Below are 26827 nucleotides of genomic sequence, written 5' to 3' on the forward strand. Positions count from 1 at the left end.
TTTCTCGAAGCAGATATCTGGTGATCCTGAATGTCAAAATTATATCTGGACTCCAGCTAGGTCCAGATACTATATACTCTAATTTTCTTCTTGTGTAACTATTTTGTTGATTTGGATTCATTCTTAGCAAAGCGTGGACCATGTGTTCTGATCCACAAAACAAACAGCTGCAGCGCAAATTACTGAAGATGCCGTCATCCATGTGGATGTTAGTTGGACGTATGCTACCTAGCTAAGTTTTGTTGCACACCTTTTCATGGAAACAGTGTCATCTGTGGCTTCTATCAGCTGAATAATACACTCTGTCACAAAGCAAGAATGGCTAAGAAAGGCTTTTAGGACGAAACAAAGAGCTTTGGGCGTTCATCCAATTGAAGATCAGTGGGATGTGCTGCACAAACAAGTTTAATTCATGCAGAACCCACCGCACAACTAATAGCACTAACAAGATTTGCAACATCTTGGTGTCAGACACCACTGTGGGTGTAGTGGAGACCCTTCCTCATTGAGTCAGCAAAAGTGGGACAGACACATCTAACGCCCAATGTTTTACCTGATTACTGTATCAAATAACACAGAAGAATTGCATGACAAATAGAGAGTTATGTTACATTTGGTCTGCATATTTCATTTTGGGTTCGATCACATCATGAAACAGATTAGAACATTGGAATATCATTGAAAATAATTTATTCCTAACTGTCTCCTTATTATCTACTTTGGCATACTGCTTTGATTTAAATTCTCCAAGCTTCTTAGTTGCTGACTTGTTCATATTCTTATATCAATGTTATCGCTTTCCATCCAGATTGCAGTTTCATTATTCATATCTTCCATATGTTCTGCATAATCTAACCTAACCCTTATGTTAACCGTAGCATAACGGCGTCCGTGCATGTCTCGGAGTACTTCATTAAGTCGATTAACCAAAGAACCAGCTGAGGAGAAAATATGAAATTACAGTTTCACCCTGCAGCTTTTATAGCAGTGACAACTGTGCCAATGTCAGCACAGATGCCATTGTGAAACTTTGAGAATGTCAGAGAATAGCACACTCCGTGGTTATAAATGACAGTGATTTATTGAGAGGTTTTACTGCAAATGTCAGAGGGAAAAGTTCAGTCTGAAGTTGCGTTGTGTAACGAGGCTGATCTTCGACTGGTACTCATTGACGTAGCTCAGGTTGGGATGCTGTAAAATGTAGATGTTAAACAGACAGTTTCTCCAAAGAGCAGCCTCGCACTGAATGTGTGAAATCAGTGGGTGGCTTCCTCAAACTTGCGCAGCAGTGGCTCTGTGACAGAGAAGCGACAGTACAGGTCACAAAACACCCAGGACTTCTTCTGATAGTAGGTCATGGGACTGCAAATTAAACTCAGTATTGTGTGTGAGATCAAGGCGTCAAACCAAGGCTTCAGCATTCGGAGTTGTTTGTTGTGACCTGATTATTGTAAACTTGGCAAAGGACAGCAGACGCTGTCAAAGAGTAATCATTTTTCAGCAGAAATAGCTCACTTTCACACAGTTGGCAAAACTCAATGGTGACCCGTTTTAACCTTTGTGGCAGAGACCACCAGTTTCTAATTTAAATTATCTTAGTACTTTTAAACAGCTATGCATTTTATCAAAGTTTATAAGGTTTTTATAAGCCACAGAAAAACACATCTGCAAAAAGTGTTGTAACATGCCTGCCCATATATTAATTCCCCAAATAACCGAATGACAAGTATATGTAGTGCAGTGGTTGTTATGGAGATTTAGTGACTCCAAGTCTTTGCCACTGCTCTGTGACACTAATTTTATGATGTTTACCACCTTCCTTACTGTGTGTGGTTATCATGATGTACCTGGGTCATCGTCCAGCCCTGTTTGGTGCAGTTTATTTGGAAATTGTCAACTTTTTTTAAGTTTAAAAGTTTATTGTCCTTACTGTATGGGAAGGTTTTTTGGGTGAGTAGTTATCTTATTGTTGTTGTTTTCCTGGCATGTAAAGATCACCCAACGTCTGCCTGGGATGCTATGTTCTATTATTATTTTGCTAGTTAAAAGTAACAACTCCTTCTGAGAAAACTTTAAAAAAACTTTGAAAAAGTTAAAAATTTGTTACTAGCTGTACTCTTTTGCAAAAACTAATGATTTCTTACCATGACAACAAAAAATGTTGTCTTGCTAATTAATTTGCTCAACAGGTTGGATTTTATTCCCAAATTCTTTGAGAAATGAGGCCACTGTAATAAAGGTGAATATTTTTCATGCTGCTTAGAAGTTTAGACTAATGTTTTTATTTCAATACTCCAAAAATGTTTATAAGAAAAATAAAGCTGCTTAAAATGTCAAATCAACTGAATAAGTTAAATAAAAAAAAGCCAGCCAATAATTAAGACCATTAGTTTGGTTGAGTGGAGCAATTTTTGGCACCACCTGTTTATGAGCTAAATTATATCTGACAGCTTTATGAATAGGCTGTTAATGTTTTTTTAAAGAACAAAAGCTCCCTTTGGCTGTAGTAAACGCTGCTTTGTTGTGTTTCACGAATCTTCATGCTTTGCCTGTCATGTCACCTTTATGGTTTTACAAGTGGAACGTAGTCATTTTTTTTTTTACTATGCTTTATTTTCTTCATGAAGAAACATTTTCCCTGTAAGAAACTCTGGTACTGGTCTCTCTCTTTACAGCTCTCATTTCAAAACATTGCCTCCCAAATGCAGTTTTTCATTTTCCAGAATATTTCCTGTATCTGAAACCAACTTTTTGTGGAAACAAAGAGATGGCTGTGCAATTAAGAGACGGGCATGATCAAAACAAGAACTGTCACAATTACAAAAAACATCAGGGCTGCCTCCTCTAACCATCACTGCGTATTGCTAGGTTTCCTACAGAAACATTGCAGGGAGTTTGCGAATGGCTGATGTGTTGACGCTTTCTCTCACACAGAGAGTCAGTAAATCCTAAAATGATCAGCCAAAGAATGCAAGAATGAGAGTGTGGCTATTTTTTAAGCCACGCTCTCACATGCCCTTACAGTCAGGTTGAATACAAAAGGTACAAGATAATCGTGTGCCACTGTTACAAACGAAATATATTTTTAGTCTCAGGATAATTAGGGCATAATTGACTTTTCATAGAGGAACAAAAACTCAGGGATTCCAGTTGTTCTTCAGAGTGATTCACAGTGTTGGTGCAGTGGGTATGACACAGGTCAACAAGAGAGTCTGTTTCATTTTCATCTCTCTTGGTGTAGTAATGGCAGTGGCATGATCAGTTTCTACAGTGAATTAATTGTGACTACGTCTGTCCTGCTCCCGTGGAATATGCCCTGCTGGGATTTTAAGAATCAAGTTCTTGGCTGCCATTCTACTCCCCTCTGACATGCAATCGAGTTTACAGACAAATCAGAATAGAGCAGAGGAAAATCATGTACTGCCTACATGCGTGTAAGATAGTAGATGTACCAAAAAACCCCAAAAAACACGGAGAAAACAAAAAAGGGCTTATCAAAGTAGAATAATTATGTGTGATATCTAATTTTTATTGAAAAATAGATATTTTGAAGATGCTTAGTCTTCCATACTCAAGTTTTTGGTCAGGAGAATAATAAAATATGGACTTCATTGGGGGCTGCACAGTGGTGCAGTTGGTAGAGCTGTTGCCTTGCAGCAAGAAGGTCCTGGGTTCGATTCCCGGTCCGGGGTCTTTCTGCATGGAGTTTGCATGTTCTCCCTGTGCATGTGTGGGTTCTCTCCGGGTTCTCCGGCTTCCTCCCACAGTCCAAAAACATGACTGTCAGGATAATTGGTCTCTCTAAATTCTCCCTAGGTGTGAGTGTTTGTTTGTCTTGTATGTCTTTGTGTTGCCCTGTGACAGACTGGCGACCTGTCCAGGGTGAACCCCGCCTCTCGCCCGGAACGCAGCTGGAGAGGAACCAGCAACCCTCCCGACCCCATTAGGGAAAAAGGGTGTATAGAAAATGGATGGATGGATGGATGGACTTCATTGGAAGAGCCTGTTGACCGCAATGCACTTTGGAAAGAAGTAAAAAAAAAAGAGGCACAAAGGAATCTCAGTAAATTTGAAAATATTTTGTTTATTTAAATTTTCATGGCTGACAGTAAAAGAAATCCTAAAATTAAATTTTGTGGAAATCTCAGACATTCTTTAAGCCCAGTACTAACCAAAAGGGTTCCAACATAAAAATACCACCACCATATTGAAAAGCATGTCCAATATGCATGAATTACTGCATCAATGCAGTACAACTGATTTACAATAGACTCTGTCTATGTCTGTGTTTACAGAAAGTAAGGTAAGCCTGTTTTAATTGCGACTTTCAGCTCATCTGCATCGTTGGGTCTGGTGTCTCTCGTCTCCTTGACAACAGACTCTCTGTGGGGTTTGGGCCAGGCCAGAGTCCTCGATTATTAACCACAGTGATGCTTTGGTCATTAAACCAGGTATTGTTAGTTTTGTCAATTTGTGCAGATATCAAGTCCTGCTGGGAAATGAAGTCAGCATATTTATAAAGCTTGTCAGTAGAAACAAATCATAGGCACTCCAAACATTTCTGACTTTGATGAAACAAATGGACCAACAGCAGCAGATCACACAGTTTCCCCAAATTCCCACTATGAAAACATCACACCTGGCCTCCATTTTTTACAATAAGCCACTGCATTGCAGTACAAGAATAGTTGCTTAGCAATTAGCAGGATGTTGGTTGAATCTTAGGCTACGTTCACACTGCAGCCTGAAGTGACCCAATTTTGATTTTTTATCAAATCGTATTTTTTTTGTGGTGGCCGTTCATACTGTACACCTGTACGTGTTCTCTAACGTGAACTGCAAGCGACCCGAAAGCGTCCCACATGCGCAGTAGAGGGCGCAATAACGTCACACATAGAGAACGTGCTCCTTGTTTTGCTGAATCGGATATGTATCGGATATCCAAGTGGCCTGGGCAGCATTCAAAAGGAATCCAACCTTTGTTGTTCAGACCGTCATGAAAAGATCAGATACAGGTCGCATTACGTGAAAAAAAAATCGTAATTGAGTCACTTTAGGCTGCAGTATGAACGCAGCCTTAATGTCCCTCTGCGACATAATGAAATGTCCCAGGTCAAGACATTGATCCACAACATTTTGCATGATGTGAAAAGTCCTCTGTCCACTTTCCACTTAGCTTGGACAACGGAGGCCGTAAATGTATTTTTAGCATAAAATGAACTCCTTATTTCAGAGTAAACCTCTCAAGGGAAAAGCAACATTTCTAATTTGACTTAAATGTAGAACAGCATGCTGCTCTTTGTGAGAGAAGATTCTATAAAGCATGTTGAATTGTTAAAGAAGAAACTGTTGTCAGAATGAAGTGCTGGGAGAAGCAGCGAATACGAGCTGATTGCTTTGTGATTTGAGTGCTACCTGTGGTGTTATGACTTGCTCAGTGGAACATGTAGTAGAAAGATAAAGTGATTACTGTGAATGATGCTGATTTAGCAAAATAGATTGTCGAAGAAATGTTAGGTTGCTTATATATACTGTTAGTGTGTATATAGACAGAGAAAGCACCTGTAAACTGATCTGCGCAAGAGATCTAAACCTCGTGTACCAAGAGCAGAAACACATCCTCAGCTTTCTCTGTCTTTAATGGCAGCTTTAGTTCTGCTGCGCATGTGAGTTATGTTTGACATGGAGTGCTGAAATTGGCTGTTAGTGGATGGGCGCTGACAAGGACTTGTCAGATGTGAGGTGAAATCCTCAGCAAGTGCAACAGATTTCTCTCATTTGTCAGTTTTATGAACATCACCGTCCTGAATCATTTTGAATTATTTGAGCCCAGAATCATTTCAGCTTAGGCCTCTCAGTGGTAGTGTTGACGCCACTTCCTTTGGTCTCTGTTGAACAACTTTAAATGAGGCCTGAACAGCTCATTCCCAGTGGATTTATAATGTTACTACAAACATTACGTTGCATTTGCATCACATCTTCAGGGGAAGCAACCTTCGGCTTACAGGTTCTTCAACATTCGTTTCGCAATCATGGATGGGTGGATGCATGCGCATGTACAAAAAAAGTCAGGCGATCTGTGTCTAGTAGAAGAAATGAATTAACTACTGAACTGAATGGTCTCTTTTTATTGTTTCCACCTATCCACCACAAAATCATATGCATTCAGTCCACACAACAATATTCCAAGTGGCAAATAAAGTTGCTTGTTACTGTCATATTTCTGTTTTGACTTAACTATTTTGAAGATAGTTAAGTTAGTTTTCTCACTGCACAGAAAAATCTTTTCTGAAAATTTGACTTTGCTGGGCTTTTTGTGTGGGTTTTTGTTGTGGCTTCCTCCCACTGCCCCAAATTGCATTTGTTAGGTTAATTTGTGTTTTTCAATTGACTTTAGAAGTGAGTGTGTATGGTAGCTTGTTTCTGTGTTGGCTGTACGGACTGCTGGAATGATCTCCATCCCACTTGTGACCCTGAAAAGGGCAGAAATGAGAGACCAGAAAATGGACAAACAGCTACCTTCCACTCTAACTTTGTTATTATTAAATAGGAATGTATTTTTTTCATTGTATAATTAATATATTGATATGAAGAACTACATACTAGAACATACTAGACCTCAAACAACTTGGTTATATAAATTATGGTAGATTACAATAAGTCAAATTTGTTACAACTCACTTCTCGCTCTTCAGTTTCTTTCGCCTTATCAGTTTCCTTCATTTGAGGTTTCTTCTTACTTTAACAAAAGAAAATCACTCTGCTGATCCAGATGTTATTTTTCCTTAAATCGACAATAAGAAACTGCAATTATATTGTTCAATATCAGAGATTAAAGTTTCAATTTTCTGCTTGTAATTTGGCAAAAATAATTTTGCATGCAACCATAAATAGCAACATTTTCAGTGTCATTAACATTACCCATAAAATTCAAATGTGGATCAGTTATAGGTTCTCCTCAATAAAGAGTAATGTATATATTTCAATATAGTTTTGTTGAATTTACATGCATTTCTCTGCATATTAAATAATGCAAATTTGTCTTTTTTTTCTCTGATAAAATGATAAATGGACTGAAATTATATAGAAATGTTAGGTTGCTTTCTAGTCATACTAGACTACTCAAGCACTTTATAGTATAGTAATTAGGTATTTATCAGAAAGCTGATTTATCTGTGCCAATTTCCTTAATTTTGGGAGATTGATGATTGGTCTATACTTAGATGTGAAGCCAAACTTCTCCCCACAATCCTATGTACTTCAGCTCTTCTGCTATGCTGTGAGTCATGTCTGCACATTTGCAGTTAACAGTAATCACTGCCCTGTTGCAAGTTCAGTGACTTTCCTGTTAGAAAATCAGAAGAAAAAAAAATCAGCATCCGTCAAAATCGGAATTGGCAGGTCAGGCTTTTTGTAGATGGTAATCGTGGATCGGTCAGAAAACTGCAATCAGCGCACCTCTACCAGTCATATTCAATCTCTAAGGTACACACATTCATACACAGACTAGTACACAACTTTAACCAAAGTGCCTGGCTCAGGGGCATATTGACATTTGGCAGAAGGAATTTGGAATCAAACCCGCAACTTTGAGTACTCTTTCTGTTGAACCAGTCGTCCTAAATGCAGATTGTAGTGGTGTTCCATTGATTAAATTGACTATTTAATTTTATGAATAAGATGTATATTAACCTCAAAAAAACATAAAGCAGTTTTTTTTTCTTTCTGAGAGTCATTGCTTTTCACATTGCTCTTGCTTTGAATGTAGGGTTTGTCGTAGCAGCTGCAAAATTGCTCAGGCAAGGGAAGCAGCTTGATTTGAGGGGGAAAAAAAGCTCTTTTGACGCTGACTTATTGTGGCTGACAACCGTTGAGTGTTCACACGAAATTTTGATAAGCCAAACGAGTCTCAGCTGACTGGATGAATATACTGTTTTCTTTTTGTTTAGTTTTTTTTTTTTTTTTTTAAGCATAGCTTGACACCTGCAGACACAAATGTTCCTAATCAGGGATGTGCCTATGATTTCATTTGTTGTTGATGCAAAGACGAGAGTGACTCATCGCAGCATTTTTTGGTGCCTGTTGCTCTTTTATGTTCTCGTATAAATGTGAAATACAGAGCTTATTTGTGACTGTGAAAATAATACCAAGAACTTACCAGTACCCTGGGTAAAAATCACTATCTAGAAACAAGGAGGCCTTATTTTTAAAGACAACATTTCTTTCCATCAACCCAGTGATGTTAAGATGCATTTGAAAATAGTTTGATCGTATAGCATATGCTCTATCCACTTTGGTAGCCTGTCCTGTGTCTTTGGGAAGCCTCATAAATCATCTTGTAATTTGGCTCATTCCCTTCACTCAACAGTAGGAGCTCTGTTACACACTGTATCATCTGACTCTTCTATGCTGTTATAGGTGTTTGGGATGTAAAGCCAAGCTTCATAGCCTCCTGTCTAAATGGTGTCAGAAAAGCCTTTCTTTCATACTTTTCTACATCCAATAGGAGGTAACTGCGTGAACGATTTAGTGAAGCTTTTCATGAAGAGTTTGCAATGAGATGTGAGGAGTCTCTGGAGTGATGCATTCTTTTTAAGAGTTTATATGTGGAAGTCGTCGCAGGGTGTTTTTGTTTTGTTGTTGTTTTTGTTGTTTCAAGGTACAGTCATAGTAAAAATTAAGCACACCTTTCTATTCTGTGGTTTTACATATGTTGTTCATAGAGTTTCTTGGGGGTTTATTTAAAAGGCTTGTATTCGCAACTCTTCCTTCACTTGTGTTCAGGCGTCGTGTTACTTGACCTATTTTATTAAAACAAAAGATACTCCAACAATTTGAAAACTACTGAAAACTAAAGATTTTTTTCATAAAAAACTTATTAATAAGCACAAGCTGCAGTGACCTCAGCGATCTGGTTTCTAATCTCTTGAAGCTATTGTATGTGCTGGTGATAGCTGTTGTCTCTCATCTCCCATCTATATATATATATATATATATATATATATATATATATATATATATATATATATATATATATCCATCCATCCATCCATTTTCTTACACCCTTCTTCCCTAATGGGGTCGGGAGGGTTGCTGGTGCCTATCTCCAGCTGCGTTCCGGGCGAGAGGCGGGGTTTATATATATATATATATATATATATATATATATATATATATATATATATATATATATAGACAATGGAAAGGTTGATTGTAATTTGTTTTTCATACTTTAAAGACTTAAAGTCTTGTCTCAACAAAAGTTGCTTTCATATTTTGAAAGTGAAGCTTTGGGTAAATAGGTGGCCCAGTGCATGACCAGTAGTGAATCAAGGATTTCTCAAACATGCAAAACACTACTGTGGATATGTGTTTGATGAGGGGAAGACATTATTACATGCTATCAAGGTCAAAAAAGTAAAAATTAATAATAATAGTAAAAAAAAAATCAATTTGTCTTTCATTTACTTAATAATAGTACTGTGAAACCTGTGATGTGTGACTTTATGGTCTTGAAGTTAGGTATGAATAATTGTTGAATTTGGTAAAGAGCAAATTATTTATAGACCTGACAGAGAACGTGATTTCTTTGTGCAGACTGTATACCACATTTAAAAAGTAATGCTTTTGAAACTGCAAAGACTATTTGACATCATATCCCTAAAGCTAAAACTCCGTTTTGGAGATATGTTAAGACAAAAAGCAACGCGGAAGCTACCAGTAATGTGTTAGTCATGACCAAACTAGTTCCATGTAGTGGCTTCCATGTGTCTACCTGGGAAAGCTGAAGTCTATATTTCTTTTCATGTTTTTTGTGTGTTTTTTTAGTCAGTCTGTCTCTTGTTTGTTAATAACATATGATATTGGCCACACTGCTTAGAAAAAAATCTATCACTACCTTTACAATAAGCCATAATCACGTCATTATTTAAGAAGGAAATGGAGTTTCTTGACAAGAGAAACTTGGATTGCACCATTTCACTTTATGACACTGGGCAGCTTATTGCATGGGATATGAGCAGAGGAGAAGGGAATGGGAAGACCTGCAAACTGTCTAATCATTTATTTAGCAATTTTATATATATATAAAAAAATTATTATTATTTCTATTATACTATAGTCCTTACAAGCGACTCTCATTTGGACTATTGCTTTTTCTGCTTAATGAAATAATTGTTTACGGATTTCTATTTTACACACTGTCCAAAATTTTGATTAAATTTTATTAGTATTTGTGCCCTTGCTATATTATTGATTTGTATTTTACCTTAAGACTTACCTAAAGTCTGACTTCAGTTAAATATGGAGATTTGATTTGAGTTTTACACCACATCGTATATCAAACTTGTACATAATGTGGTGTCTCTTTGTTGCAGCCTTAACCCTCTGCATTTATAACATTATGGAGAAATTAATGACAAACTTTAAGGCATCAACATGTGACCTTATTTTCATCATGGTTTCTTGCCATGCCGGTTATTTAACTACATCATCAACTTGATATTAATGTGGATGTTAAGCTGTCATCTATTCACTATGGTTGCCTGCTTGTATGAACCTGTTTGACAAATGACAAACATAAGAGGGGAGAGTGAACCAAACAGGACAGTGGAGCAGTACCTTTCAAGAAATTACATGATTTTTTGTAAAATCATGTCCCCAGGAGCTGCTCTCAGTCTTATGACTACTGTTATGACATATTTATGGCAGATGAGGATTCTTGGTTAATGTCAAGTTGTCGTAACAAATACATTTTGAAAAATGTCAACTTTGTATTAAAAGTGTCATGATTTACCAAATGACACTTAATGAAAAGTCCTAAATATTTATGAAAACTTACTCATGTTCATGACAGATGTTATGTCATGTTCATAACAGTGCCATGACAGTCTTATTCGCAATCCGTCACATAAAATGTTATACACATATATATAATTATCAAACAAAAAAATAATTTTGTGATCATTTGATTATATTTCTGTAAGTATTTCACAAAACATCTGATGGTGGTTTGCAATGATGACTTGTTAGGCAGAAACACAGAGCAGGAGCTTTAGGTCTGCTGATTCTCCGTGCTGAAAGTACCATTCAACTATTTGATTATGATAGATTGCTGATGTGATTTCATGACTCGCTGCTGGTCTGCAGCTCATTTATTACCGTTGTCCGTCATCTCTGCCCCCTGACCGATGGCATAAGCTGAGCGGGATGTTTTCTCTCTCTCTCTCTTTATTGGCATGAATAAAAACATAATGGGACAATACTGTCATGGTTTGTTGTACAAAGATTAAATTGAAAACTTAATCAAGTAAGACAAAAAAAAAAAAAAAAAAAAAAAGAACAAAAGCGTTGCAAGCGATTGAATTGAAGCAACTGGAAATCCATCTGAAATTAATATAATGAAAAATAATTCATGAGATCTTTTCACGTCTTGGACAAAAGGTAGTTTTGAGACAGTTATTTTATTAATTTGCCAGGCTTTTGTCAGCCAGTTTTATATTTGCACCGTTTTTAGGTAATGGCTATCATGTTGCTCCATGTAGGGATGAGCAATCTGGTCAAATGATTTTAAGGCTCTTTTGATAGAATACCCCAAGCAATTATATAAATCGGAGTGAAAATCCATCTTGAAAAGTTAAAAAAATGGCAAAAAGGAAACACCTTCAAAAAGCCTGACCATAACTTGCTTATGACAACACCCGTTTTTGTGCTTTGAGTTGTATAGCATTACCAAAAACTGCGTAGAACATTCTCACAAAATATTACTGTATAATATTGGGAGTGCATGGCTTTAAAAAGTGAAATTTACTTACATTTTCTACTATCCAGAATCACTTCTCTTGTCAGTATTCTTTGTGAATGTTTTTCAGACGTCACTGTGGGCTTGTCAAAGTGCTAAATTCGCAGTTGTCTTTTCCTAAAGCTGCGTGGACCGACAAACCTGAAGAAAGGTAAGTGATTGTAGAACTTCTGGGTCTGCAGAGACGTATCTGTTAAGGTTTTACATAGATAAAATGCCCTAAACACGTTATCCTCTTGGCTTGAAATAGGCTAGGTTTTCTCAAACGCCCCAGTCTGTTGCTGCTCACGGCCGCTCACATTGAGCTGGATTCTGCCGCCAGAACCTGCCTGTTAAAAATGAGTCATTACTTTTCAACATAGACACTTGCAAATTTTGTGACTTGATGCATTCAGTGTGTTTACTTGGATAGAAAACATTTTACCAAGTGCCGCTGTGAACCGAATTTGTCTGCATTGTGTTATATCTAACGTATGGAGGGGAACTTGAATAACTGGATTTATGTGATAATAGAATTGGCCACATAAAATAGATTAGTTTGCCCTGTTAAATTTGTTATTAATTGACACTACATTAATGCATTGAATTAATTTCAGTGTAACAGGCTCAGAGACTGCCATATAAACATTCTCACAACCAAACATGGCATAAAAATTCCCCTCAATATTAGAAACTTACTGGTAAAATTATGCCGTAACTGTTGTAACATCTCTAATTACTTGTGTCTTTTTCTGAGCCGTTTGTGCTCCCGTCCTTTAGTTCAGAATTTCACTAATCGGTAGAGAACAAACACTAGCAACATCCTTTAGCTTAATTTTCATACTGGGATCTCTGGATATGTTTGACATGATTGTGCTGGGGAAATAAATCATAAAATCAGTGTAAATCAAGGTTTAAAAAGTAAACATTTCCCAAAGTGCTTTTCTAACAACTTTTGAAATCGGAAAATGTTGAAAATGTGGAGCCTCTTCTGGCAGTATGGAGTTATGCAGCGCTGCCCTTTCCCCACACATCAGTGCGCATTGCCAGCCAGCTGGCTGAAAGAAAATCTGCACTATTCCCTCTGCTGCAATTTCAGCAGTTTGGAAATATTTCCAGTCTTGAAAAAATGGGAAGCCATTGTGCTGAGAACTTAAAGCAGTGCCAACGATGACTCTTATTAAGGCAGTGTTTCTCAATTCTGGTCTTCAGGCCCCCCTGCCCTGCATGTTTCAGGTGTTTCTCTTCTGCCTCACACCTGGATTGATCAACAGGCTTCTGCAGCACTTGATGGTCATGCAATCATTTGAATCAGCTGCTCTGGAATAGAGGCACATCTAAAACATGCAGAGCAGGGAGGCCCGAGGACTGGAATTGAGAAGCGCTGTTTAAGGTAACGCAGTTCTAAAGGCGACATTTTTAACAAACCTTCTCATTGCCATCAATACTTTATAGTACTGAGCTGACACAGTGTCGTGTTCCTGTCTTGTATGCTTTTTGAAACTGAAACCGCACCGTTTGTTGGGTTTGCATGAGTGTGTATTTCCTGGACGGTTTTTAAGTATTTGTACTGTCATGATAAAATCTTATATAAAAGAAAAAAACAGTATCAGCTAAGATTTGAAAGGTTTACAGGTTGTTCTTATGACCTGAAGGAGTTTTACGTAACTTACACCACTCCACAAAGCTGCCATAATCGGAGAACTAATATGCAAATAGTACAAATAATACAAGAGTTCCCAGTGTAACTCAATATTTCCACCCTTCATTTTGTTTTGTAGTGTTTTGCCACCTGAGCCTCATAGTTGTGAATCTATCGGTGTCCCTCTGGGGTCACATTATTGTTATGACAGCGAAGCATCTCTCAGCGCTTTTAATGCAGGGCTGTTTGTTTCTCCTCGCTGTAAAGAAGTGACCTTTATGACCTGCTTGTTAGGGCTTTTAGCCATCTTCCTCCTCAGAGAGATTAATTACCAGAAGGAAACTGACGTGTATCATCCCTTCGACGTGCTCATGAGATTTGGTTACTCCGTTTTGAAGTTGATTTCAGGGCAGAAACCACAATTTGTTGCATTTCTTTGTACTCAGACAATGCTTTATAAATTGCAGTGTGCATCACAGATCGGCCTCTTATTCACCCCATCACAAACAGATGGAAGACTTGTTGGGCTTTGAACGATGTGACTGATTCCTATTGTCTATTGAGACTTTTGGACACGAGACAAAGAAAACAAAACAAAGCATTTTGCTTCCTTTTTTATGTCATGCAGTCTGATGTGGAGTTTTCCTTCATGTGCAGATCACTCCCCTCTCTGTGTGCCGGGGTCTGTTCTGTGCAGTGCTGGAGGTTGTGTTGTGGCTGTGGTTAGCTGTAGATTTTTGCTGCAGTGCAGCAGGGAGCATTGTGCTACTGCCTCTGTCTCCCTCTCTCACTCCCTCTCTTTCCTCCTTTCTGCCCGCTTCTTGTTTCTCTGTATATGTGCATTCATTTTTGTGGACATCATTTAAGTGCAATGGAATACTTCCAGTGAGTTTGGCTGCTTTAAAGCGGTTTCCCTCAGCTTTCTTCTTATCCATGACAACAATAAAGTGGGAGAAGCTCAACATGTTTTCCCATGTTACTCCTTTCCTTCTTTCCTTCCCCGGCCTGTGAATTTGATTTGTCAATAATTTCATGATGACCTTTTGCAAGTTCTTGTTTTCGGTCTCATTTGCTCCTCTACTTCTCGCAGTTTCGGGTTGGTTCCTCCTGGGGCGGTTGTCCTTTATTCAGATGTAGAAACTGAGCGATGATGGCAGTCACTGAGTAGCTTGTGTTGTTGTGGTGGTGTGTGTTTGGCTCTTTAAGCAGAAGGGCCAGTTACTGTTTGTTTTTTTTGTATACCTACTAGCCTAGATTTTGCAGCAACATTTTCCAGGACAAAGCATGTAAGGGCACAATTCAGGAATTTTCACCACCTAAGGATGAGACGCAGTTATCTCCAGGAGATGAGTCTTAAAGTCTAGAATACCTTGCAAAAGTTTAACGTTGTCACACTTTGCCATGTTATAGCCACACAGCCTAATCTATTTTATTGAGTTTGTGTGTGAGAAAGAAGATTGAATGCGAGTTTCAGAAAATGTATATTTTCATAAAATGCCTCCCAAACAGCATGATGCTGCCACCACCATTCCTCACTGCAGGGATGAGGTGTTCAGGGTGACATGCAGTGCTAGTTTTTAACCCAAATAATAGTTTTCATGTTGGCCACAAAATGTATTAATGGTCTCATCAAATCTGAGCACCTGTTCTCCTACATGTTTTCCATCCTGTAAATGGCTCACGGTGAACCGAAAACAGGACTTCTTACTTATACTGTCAACTGACTTTTAATTGCTATTTGCCTGATCTGAAAATAAAGTGATCTATAAAGGAAAAAAATTTTATAGGAGCTTAAGTGGATGGCCTGTTATTAGTAGTGCACTGCCCTGCTTCCTCCTAGAAAATTACTATGACAAAGTACTTTATATATTCCATTCTTTATGCGCCTCGTACTTCTACCATCTACAGTATATAATCAAAAGCTTTTCTCCAAAACCAACGTGACAACCGTTTGAAGGTTGAAATGATGAATTTTGATGACATGATAAGACGGCAGAAGTCCCCTTTAGTCTTGCCTCCTCTTCGTCTATGAGCTTTAATCTCTCCAACCGACCCGTTTGGATTTATTTTAAAAGAGAGATAAGATATTAACTCGGTGTATTGCTTAAACAGAACCTCATTTGGACAATCCTGAGATACCCCTTTAATAGTTTGATCAACATTTTTGTTTGGAGACCTGGTCGCACGATGTATACGTGCAGGTTATGATTTGCCGTGTCAACAAACACCTTGCAGCCGTGACATGACAAGGGCTCAACAGTTCTGGCTGGTTACCTCCAGCCAGCTGAGGAAGTGGCAGTGATATCAGTGGGATATAGTTATCTGGTGGCAAGGTGTTGCAGGTTCTTTACAAGTGGGTGACAGACATGGTATGTGTGTATGTGTGTGTGTGTAGCCGCATGAAAAAGGTGTCTGGTTGTGTGACTGGATTAAAGGGTTGCATCGAGCTCAGTCCTGCGCCACCAGGAGCGTGAAACACTGTGGTAGTTAAAACAACATGTTTATTACACGTCTTGCTGTAAAAGTAAATTTTGAAAGTTCAAGTTAGTTTGATGTTGACAACATGGAAACGGCCTCGTTTGCTAAGATTGTGGAGCAGCACGTGAGAAAGGCGCTAAAAGCTGAACGCGGAAACGGTGAGTTTGTGGACAACTCTCAAGTCTTGATGGGACATACTGTCAGTTTCATAAAATTCGGCAACACATTACAAATTACATGTACAGTGATCAGAAATTCTGTGGCCAACTTCAAGTTTTAGCCACTTCCACTTTCTAAATGAAGTAGCCCTGAAAGAACTGCTGAGTTGTTCCAGAAGAAAATACTGTTTCTGTCATTGAAGCCGCCCACACCATTTGTGCTTCCTATGAAGTAATTTTTGAACACTAAAAAAGAAAGGGGGAGTACTGCAATCTCCTCAATTTTTGCTAGTTTTTTTTTTTTTTCTCTCTGCTTTTGGTGTATTTCGGCACAAGATTTCCAGACAGTTTAAACCAAATACTGTGGAAGCAAACTCACCCATCAAGTTCAGGACTTTTTTTTTGTATCGCATTGCATTTTTTCTCTTCTCAGAAACTTACAATGGGTGCAGAGGTTTTCAAAGCAATCCTTTACTTCACTGTAATTATTTTAACTAGCTCTTCCAGGTTCCTTGACTTTAAAAAAAATTTTTTTAGGTTTGCTTTTTGGCTGCACAGTGTTACAGTTGGCACTATTGCCTTGCAGCATGAAGGTGCTGGGTTCAAATCCCAGACTGGTTCTTTATGTGTTTATTATCTATGCTCTAACCATGAAAGCATGGGTTATGTCCAGCTTCTTCTCAGTTAAAAAAATATGAATTAATTGGTTGGAAATACCTGTAGATATGAGTGTGTTTGTGTATGTGCATCATTGTGGGTGTGGTGTGTCTTTGCACTGCAATGTGATAAACTGGTGCAAAGTCCAGCATGAACTCCACCTCTTTCTCAGCGACGTTTGGAGTTGAGCAGGTCCTGAGCTGATATTATGTTTCAGCCTGATGCAATCCTTAACAATAATAATAATAATATTATTAGCATTGGGTGTTTATTTTTAATTTGTCCATACACAAATCAAGAAAGAAGAACCAAAAAATCATAATAAGACAAACAAAATCAGACACTTTTCTTCTGATGGCAAACTAGTAAAGGAAGTAGGGTAACATATGGCTGTTGATGTGCAAGAAACATTTTTTGTTCTGTTGTCAAAGCGAAATATGTGTCTGCATGCTAATGTTGTCCAGAATTGCAAATAACGGTACACACGAGAGAAACTTAAAAGACTGAAATCCTGGGCTTCTTTTTGGCGCTGTAGGAGCACCATCAGCTAACAAGCGATCAAACGTATGCTTTCTGAAACGATTACTAGAGAGGTTGCTGTGATGGACCTGCTTGCATGGCAACAGAGTCACGATCAGAAAGTTTCAAGGCTAAACAACATGATGGACTTCTGTGCTGCTGCTGCCATTAGATTCTCTTCTCCACAGCTGTCTCATGGTGTTTACTTCCTTTTGTCTGTTTTTCTTTTTTGTCTAGTGAACTTCTTAAAAGGATCCGAGTTTTAAAAGGTGACTGTATAAGCTGGATGCAGACACAGTTTTACCCACAAATTTTGTCTGTCTCTTATAAAGATTTATATGCATATTTAAAAAGAAAAAGCTGTAAATAAAGTTATATTTTTAAAGTTATTCTAATACACAAACTGAAAAATCCAGCTTTTATTTTGGGCCACTTATTTAATTGTAGGGTAAAAATAATCAATAATTTATTTAAAGCAAAATCACCAGTGCCACTATTACTTGCACCCATATATTTTTCAATAAGTTGTACTTTATAAGTTGATCAGAAAAGCTGATATATTTTATCCTTGAGTTGTTTCTCTTGTTTCAAATCTGTAAACATGATGTGACATAGTGGCCTTGTCTATTTACCACTCTTCAAAAAGGGAAAATAGAAGAGAATATGGCACTTACTTTGGGAATGGGTGTTTTAATATACATGAATAAACAAGAAAAGCACTAAACTTACCAATAGCCACAGTCAGAGCAATACTTGCAATTTTAAGCAAGTGAAGCTGTGCTGTGTCAAGCAAGGCTGGACAAGGATCCAAGTTTTTGTCGCAGGATTCCAGGCTGCTCATAACACTAAATATCCTAAGACATCTGTCTTAAAGAGACAGATTTGTAAAGGGTGAAATGAAAAGCCCAGAGAACTGCGTCAAACAGCGGCTTCTTGGGGTCACCAAGTCAAGCAACAACCAGTTATTGTATTTTGTATAAATAAATACCATGCATGTGAAGATTTGTTGAGGATACTGACGTTTAGAGTTCGTGGAGCCACTTGATGTTTTTTTTCTGTGGAACGTTCCTCCAAATTATTCACTGAACATTTCCAATTTTTTTCAGCTTGGGAAATATCCAGGTGCAATGTTACTTGACATGCTGCTGGCTGGTGTTTGGAAGGTAGCCAAACCTGGACATGAGTTCCAGTCACTAACCTAGATGCCGATTGGCTGTTCTCCCAAGAGTGGAGATAAAAGACTGTGGATGTTCTAAGTCAGTTTCCACTATATGAATGCATACAAATAGATTTTTGGTGTCTGATCTATTAAAATAGGCTGGTATGAGAGGTGTGGTAGAGGGGGACGTCAGTTATTCGGGTAGATGTTCTCCCTAATGTTGTGTTATCAATAACATCACATTGTTTATTGCAGTCATTTGGTAAATTATCTACATTTTAGACAATGATTGAGAAAAGCAAATGGTGATTGAAAAGAAATAAAAAATAAAAAAAACATGATACAATCCTCACAAAAGTGTTTTCTCACTATTGATACAATTGAGGTATAAAATTATATTTGACTTATTTTGTAACCACCAGGAGGAATTACATCCTTACTGTTGGTGTTTAGTTTTGTGATTTTTGAAATATCTGGAGAGCTTCTATATAAATGAAGCTTTACTAACTTATTTGATTTATGCCGCTTTGTGTTTGCTTTTATTAAAGTTGACCACAACTGACAAGCAAAACTTAAAATCTTACTGTTGAATAGGAGTCGTCAGGATGGCATGAAAAAACAAAGTTTTAAAAAATTCCAATCATGCTATGTGATTATAGTGTATTAACTAAAACAACAAAAAACATCTAAATTTAGAAACAAACTTTAATAATAGTGTACAGTACTGTCTTGTTTTGCTTGCACATGGTAAGCATGACTGCAGAGAATCATAGGAGGGATTTTTTTTTTTTTTCTCAATGGCTGTCCTGTTAGGTGTGTGGGCAATTTGTGTAAAATAAATAAATAAGATAAAAATAAACTTCCCCTAACCTGTATGCTGCTGAAAAGCTGCTCGTAGTGAAGTGGTGAGTCCTCTGAATCACTGACATAAAACCGTGATGGATACAGTTTGGATGGAAGTAATCGCTTGTAAAATGTCATTGAAAGTGAACTGCTCTGCAACTCAATTAAAGGTGTCACAGGATAGTTGGTCGAAGTTCTCTGTGATGACAAACGCCCTTTGCTTCAGATAGTAATTCCTATGCCAAACACCGAGCCCAGCCTGGTCATTAGATCGCTCATTCTGCTCTGCCTCTGTTGTGCCGTATTTTAATCTTACATCAGTGTTTGCGGGCTTGCGTCCAAATAAGATGTTTATTATGTTTATGTGTTTGGCTCCCAGAGTTTCTGCTGCTTCATTGTTTTGTGTTGGGAAATTTTAGGTGAAATTAATGCTGCCATTTGCATTCCATGACCAATACCACGGAGTCATTTTGTCACAGCTCTTTTGACGCAAGAAGATCCCCGTTTTTCAGAGCAAATCAGCATGTTGACATTTGTCTTCTGGTTGTAATCACCTTGGGATTATAATTACAATTAAAAGTTTTAAAGAACTTTAAAACAGGAGTAGAAAAATCTCCTTAATTTCAGACTAGTATGTATACTAAGCTGCTGTGTAATGGCCTCTCGCCTTGGGTCAAGTTTCTCTTCTGATCTCATCCAATCTCTATGCTCTCACACACATTATCTTAGTAAAGGGAAATTTCAGATGTAGTAGCCCTTATTTAGATTTTTTTTTCTATTTGCAGCATAAGAACAGAGTAGGACTGATTTAAAAAGACATTAAAATTTTCCAAACTATTGCATGAGCATTACTATTTTATTGTAGCCTACTTCTATTTTCTACCCATAAAGAAGGCATTTTGGCAGTGGTTAGTTACATGGCTTTTGTAGTTGATCAAATCTAGACTCTTTTGTGCATGTTGGTTATCCTCAGTGGCTTGACCTCATGAAGCCCTTTTCAAACACAATGCTGTGAAGAAAAATTGTAAGCAATCTGCAGCTAGAGTACCCCACCTGTCACTTCCTGTAAAAGTTTTATTAAAGGGAATCCTTTAAGAAAAAGGTGATGGCAGCCAGAAGTTCCTGGTTTCAAATCCAAAATCATGACTTCCATCTCTATGTCCCTCAAAGATAATCTTGTGTAGAGTAATTAGTTTTATAGTTAATGTAAAAGCAGTGACTTGTGGGAACAGATGGAACAAACATTTTTTGCATGTGCATTCATTATTTACCATTTGTTTTTAAAAATGCTAAAAAAAACAAACAAACATGTTGGCTAGAGCCAACAACTACATACTGCATGTTTTTTTGTTGTTGTTTTTTTTACATTGCTACACATCTTATAAAGTGTTTCTGTGTCAGTCACTTAAGTTATTAATGTTTGTAGTTGTTTTGTACTTGTTCTATAAACTCAAGAGATTTACTTTTGGATATATCATCAAAGTTGTGAAATGACTCTTTAACTTTGGGTTATTTCACACAAATGGAGACAAACAACTTTCCTGACATAATTAAAGTAGCATTTATTTTTCCAAGATTTATGTTGAAATGTTTTCTTGTATTTTAGATCAGTCATCAATCAAATCCTCCTCACTCTTGGTGATGGACTTCTTATCTCTCCTTTATCCGTCTGTGTTGCACATTACTTTTCTCTCAGCCCTCTGCTGTATTACTTTTCCCTACAAGGGCAACAACGGCTCCCCTAGAGCAGCATCAGAATGGCCTGTCAGTAAAATCTGATCCTTTTAGGCCGAGCAGCCCTGATCTTTTGCATGCCAAAGTCTTGTTGATCAGGGCCAAATGTCCTTCCAACGCCCTCAAACTTTAACCACCAACAGCAAGAAAGGGTCTCTCAATGTCTACTCTGTAACTCTAGATTCTGTTGACATGTACAAAGACGATAGGAAGGGAGGAGCGGGTACACAATCCTCCCAAACCAACTCTGCAATCTTTATCGGCTGAGCTGGAATTGGGATGTGGGACAATCAGGGATGGAAGTGCGAAAGGAAAAGTACGCCTGATTTAACGCCTAACCCTGCTGGAGTTTTAGCGGGACAGGAAGAGTTTGGCAGATGCCAAATAATTGACAGACTTTTTCTAGACCAAGAAAAGAAAGCATGTCATGAATAAAATTTTCAATTCATCATGTAGTCTGTTTTCTTTCCAACATTGGACAGCAGTCTGTAAAGCCTCAGTTGAACCATGTAGTTCTCATCTCATTATTGGTAGTGAAGTGTGGATCGCCATGTATCTAGTTGAGCTATATCTATACATTCTGCTCTCAAGAGATTTTATCTTTACTTATGCTCTTAGTTATTTGATAGGAAGAAGTAAATACATTTAACATGTTTTATAGTGGAGCATTCACTGCTCATTTTGAATGTTTGTTGCTAGAAGAGCTTTAAACAGTCATTAAACACACAACTAAACAAGGGACAGGCATATGATCACAAATCTGACTTTAAAAAAAAATGCATTTAAGTTCATATCTGAAATGTCCTCAAATGATACAGTGAACTGTATTTTTTGGGGGAAACAAGAATCCCCAATTCACATATCACAAATATAGGTTAAAGCTACAGAAATCATAAACTCTGTTTTCAGATGACCTGTAATCAGTGCTGAAATTTTCAAGTCCAGATTTTTTCTTTTATTGTGGTTTTTATGTTTGTCTCAGTTTTCAGTGTCTTAATGCAATAAAAAAAACTGTTTCATAAGCTCAAACTGTAAATTAAATGAAATAACTTCTTAACAAAAATGTTTCAGGTTTAACACCAGAGATTAAATGCAGTCCAGGCTTCTTAGAAAATGTGAAATCGCCCTTTATCTCAGAACCATAGAAAAACTTTGGCATTGTTTTCCAATTGTGTATGGCTACATTTCTCACAGCATTTACAAACTATCTGTGCCTTATCTTCGGTCACTTCGACTTTTGATAACCCAAAATATTGCCACACAGTTTTAAAAATGTGTAGGTCTTTTGGTTATCAAGTGTTGCTAAGCAGCCCGAAGAGCAGACTTTATGATTCAGCTATGTCAACAAAACAGGGTAACTCGAGTGCCACCTCCTTTCTGAGCTCAAATTCGGAACTTGAAGCAGAGATTCGAGCTTAAATTATTAAACTAGTAATAGCTGGCACTTTTCAGTCTAGACTTTTGTCAGATTAATTTATGCTGTTCTCACCAATGAATGTCTTGGCGAGTCATATTTCACTTTGGTGAAGAAGTGTGATTGTTTAGTCTTGCAAGAACTTAAACCACGAGATATTGCTAAGCCCTTCTTGTTAAGCCTTGAGCTTCACTCAAAGGTTATTCCAGGAACTGTTCACTGACGGTAAAATACAGAAACGGCTCATAATTTCTCCAGAGTACCATACTTTATTACTTCCAAACGATGCCTTCAGGTTTATTTTCAAGACATGAAGCCGTTGCAGGGTTAATTACACACATTTTCACACAGTTGAACTGGGAGACGGTGACGGTGTTTCACTTTGCTGTGGTTAAAAATGTCAAGATTTAGCAGAAATAGGCACCAGGAGAGATTGTAAAATTTACATGGAATACTGCTGGATGATTGCAAATTGCAGTATTGCAAAAGTTGGCGGACTACAATATTGGGGTGCATTGTGAAGCCAGTTTCAGAGCATGCATGTGCATCTGGGCCGCACAGATCTGAAGTGCCATTATTAGATCTACTGACTTACACTGGTTCTAACTTGATTACCACACTGATGTGAGATGTTGGCAGCAAAACTGATGGTGAGGGGAAGTAAGAGTAAGCGACAAGGACACGAAGCGATGCACCAAGGTCTTTGTTTCACATACACCCTGCACAATGCAGTCCACTAGATGCTGAGCTCTTCAGAAAACTGCATCCTCAAACTCTTCATAACACATCTTTCAAGTCAATTTTATTAACTTAAAACACACTTTTCCCAGGGGAGCTGTGATTAAAAATAGTTTGTAGAAAAGTCCGCCCAACATCTTTATGTATATGTCATTTATTCATCAGTAACAACAGGAGAAAGGATGCCTGATGGATTAATTGTAAAGTGAAAGTAGATCAGAAGCAAAAAAAAATTTGCAGTTCCAGAACAGTACTCAATAACCTTAAATGTTTTTGATGTTGTAAAGTATTTTTGATGCGGTTCCATGTGTAATTTTATGTCTATGATAGTGTAGGACTTTGCTGTAGACTTTTCAGCTGCAGTCAAATTATGTTTGAGTATTAAGTGAGTAGACAAATTGGAACCCTCCCATTATTTATACAGGAGAAGGCAAGGTGAACTAACAAATTTATATTATGTGTGCTTTAATTATCATGTGTGAAAATGCTTTTTTTAGTTATCTTGAAAACTGTTCTTATAACAACCCTATTCATCTTTTTTTTTATATAGCACCAATTTATAACAAATGTCATACATCAGCAGCTATCCACTATGAGGGGATAAATAATATGCTTTATATTTAAAACAAAATACTCCAGACTAATACAGTTCCTGTTACAGGAACAATTTTAATTGCTTATTTTCATTTTAGTACTTTAACTTGAGCAGCGACACATTTGAGAATTAGTGTGTCATCACAATTTACTCTGGTAACATTAAAAGAAAGCTTTGTCTTCAATCCAGTTAACCTGAGTTATACATCAAACCAAATATTTCCATACACTGTATGAAAAAAGACAAACTTTTATTCTCACAGCCCAAAACTTTTGCCGTCTCATGTCACTTAGAATTATCTAAGATCTTATTTATATTTGCTACATACCATAAAACATTAGCACAGTAACATACAAAGTGTACATACAATTCTGTAGTATTTGGTCAAATTGTGTTATAGCTGTACGACTTTGGTCAATGTTTTTGACCAAAGTATTGGTCCCAGTATTTTGCTGGAATACTGGCGCATCGAATCAGACCATAGAACATATCTGTACAAATTAGGAGCTGAATTCATTTAGAGACTATAAATAAGCTTTTTTTGTTGTTGTTGCTTTTGGAGAAGTAGTTTTTTACTTCTTCATTAAGTGATGTTTCAGAACATGTCGGTGCAAGACTCGAGTCACAGTGCATATTGACTCTACAAAAGCCAGCTTCAGCTAGCCTCTTTGCCAGGTCTTTCAACAACTATTTGAACAAATGAATATGACTCCTTCAGCTCCTTAATTTGCTTCCTGATCACTTGCATAATTTATTTTGATCTTTCTGTGTAGTAACATAGAAATGAACGTGTTTGCCCTAAAATACATCCATAGATGTGCCTCCTTTTAACTCAAATGTTTTGAAATAACCAGAAGCTTACAAAGCCGTCATCATTTAGATGTTCCCAGATTGCTGAAATGTGTAGAAATCTTAAAGTAACAGAACAAAAAAATTACAACTTGTGGGTGTTCTGACATTTGGTAAATATGAAGTATAGTGTAACATCAGTTAGAAACAAGTTAGTGCAAAAGTTTCACACAGATTGCAGATTAAAAATAAAATAAAAAAAATTCGGAGAGACTGCGGTTTGAAGCACATGACACAGGATTTTACAATGTCCTCATGGAGTATTGGGATAGTTGGACGATGAAACGGTTCTTCAGATTTGGTCTTCGTAGCCATGCTTCTGTACTGCCTGCCAGATGGTAAAAATGACAACAGCTTGCATTCTGGGGTGGCATGTGCTTCTCTATCTAAAGATAGATAAGTAGTTTGTCAGTGTTTGACAACAGCAAAATGGTGGATATCCAAACAGATTTGCACTAATTACAGTGACAGAAGTCCTCCTCAGTTGACAGGCTACGGACAGCGATGGTATCATTCTTACAATACTATTAAAATATAACAGACCTTTGGTAGTTAAATATATTGCTGAATATTGACGGAGTTAACAGATTGAAATGTGATTTTGATCATCATGTGAAAACAGTATTTTTGCACTGCAGCCAACATTTTTCTCTTTAGAGTGGGTACTCTGGGGTTTTCCGAGCTGGCTGCTTTGCCAACTCCTGGTTTTTGTAGAACCCTGTGTTGGACATGACTCTGAATTCAATATGGAGTTGAGATATTTTGGGATCATTGTGCTTGTTTACTTTATGAAACGGTCTTGGAAAAAGTGGAAAAAATTTTTTTGACAAGTTCTTCCTAATGAAGTACTTAAGTTGGTAAAATATGTCATTCTCCACCCATATTAACCACATCAATGTAATACCCAATGGAGCTCTCTGTTAAAATTAACTAATGTTATTGACAGGCAAAACTCAACCATGGAGGAAAAACTGTGTATTTTATGGATGAAGGACATAGATGTATTGTAAGCGATTACCTCCAGGAAAACTGTGGTCTCCTTCTGTTCAGTTCAGCACTTTAACTTCACTTCTGCTTCACTTTGCTGTCGTGTATTTCACAGAGTGACTTGCAACATCTGCAACTTTGAAAGTTGTGGTAGGCGTCACATGACTGCACACCTAATTGCCCTTTGCTCAGATGTCGTTGTAGCTTTTTCCTTTTTTCACTACCACAAAGGCTATTCTTGGGTCATTATTTGGGTTACCGAAAACTCTCCAGGTTGGAATAAACGTGATTATTTTAATTTTAATTTTACTGTGACTTCCTTTGGATAAAATAACATGAAATGTATCTATAGCAGAATCAAATTAAATATGCTACACAACAAGAGGTGATGAAGAGACCTTAACAGTTAAAAAAAAAGACAGAAAAGCAAACATTTAAAATACATAACTCAAATTAAAGTAAAATATATACAACAATGCAATGGAGAACAAAACAAGTCAGCGTTTTTAATAGCCTGAGGCAAAGTAGTGTTGCTGTCTGGCGGCTCTGTTTTTGACCTTGTGGTATCCTTTAGCCCGATGTAAGCGATTGTAAAACTGTTCGGCGAGAAAGTAGTGAGACTCTGATGGTGTTTGAAGCGCTTTTTCTGCAGTGGCTCTTAAACAGGTCCCGCATTGGAAGTAGAGAAAGTCTATTGACGTTTTCTACTCCCCTCACTATCTTCCACAGGGCTCTGTTTATGTCATGATTTGTGGTTAGAAATGATGAAGACGGAAGCGCAGGACCCAGGTTATGGAGAAAATGAATGATTTAATCAAAGTTCTCACAGGAAAACAGAAGTCCAGGCAGCACTGGTGAACTCAAGGGGGAGGGGGGGAAAGAAACTCAACACAGGCAGCACTGGCTAAGACAATGACAGTAGAGGAGTACCCGACCAGGAAACAGACACAGGTGGGATTAAATACGCAAGGAAAGTAATCGGGGTGAACAAGGGCCAGCTGGGGACAATCAAGAGGTAGACAGGACAACATGGAGACTCAACTGAACATAGAAACCTAAATTAATAAACAGAGAAACCAAAACCTTATAGTTTATCTGTTTGTTGCTATTCAGAATCCAACAAACAGAGGTACTGTTCAAGCCAAGCAGGAGAAATTTCTCTTTTTACCACTTGTTGCATATTCTTCTTGTTAATGCCTATTGTTTTCTTTAGGAAAAGAAAAAAAAGTTTGAAAAAACTTCAGAAGTTTTTTTTTTTTTTTATGCATAAGTTTT

The 26827-nt window shown here is 37.5% G+C and overlaps 1 protein-coding gene across 2 annotated transcripts in view; it reads left to right on the top strand.

Moving 5' to 3' along the window:
* The window catches only part of fgf14 (fibroblast growth factor 14), a 104169-nt gene that overhangs the window by 4934 nt on the left and 72408 nt on the right, over nucleotides 1-26827 (top strand). Inside the window, exon 1 of one of the 2 annotated variants that reach the window (XM_044132067.1) lies at nucleotides 15869-16057. The exons of the other annotated variant lie outside the window; for it this stretch is intronic. Coding sequence (XP_043988002.1) covers nucleotides 15985-16057 — 73 coding nt within the window. The 5' untranslated portion in view covers nucleotides 15869-15984. Of the gene's footprint in view, nucleotides 1-15868; nucleotides 16058-26827 lie in introns of those variants that run through there. 2 annotated transcript variants of the gene reach the window in all.

This window comes from Gambusia affinis, linkage group LG11, assembly GCF_019740435.1.
Source record: "Gambusia affinis linkage group LG11, SWU_Gaff_1.0, whole genome shotgun sequence".
NCBI classification, from domain to species: domain Eukaryota; kingdom Metazoa; phylum Chordata; class Actinopteri; order Cyprinodontiformes; family Poeciliidae; genus Gambusia; species Gambusia affinis.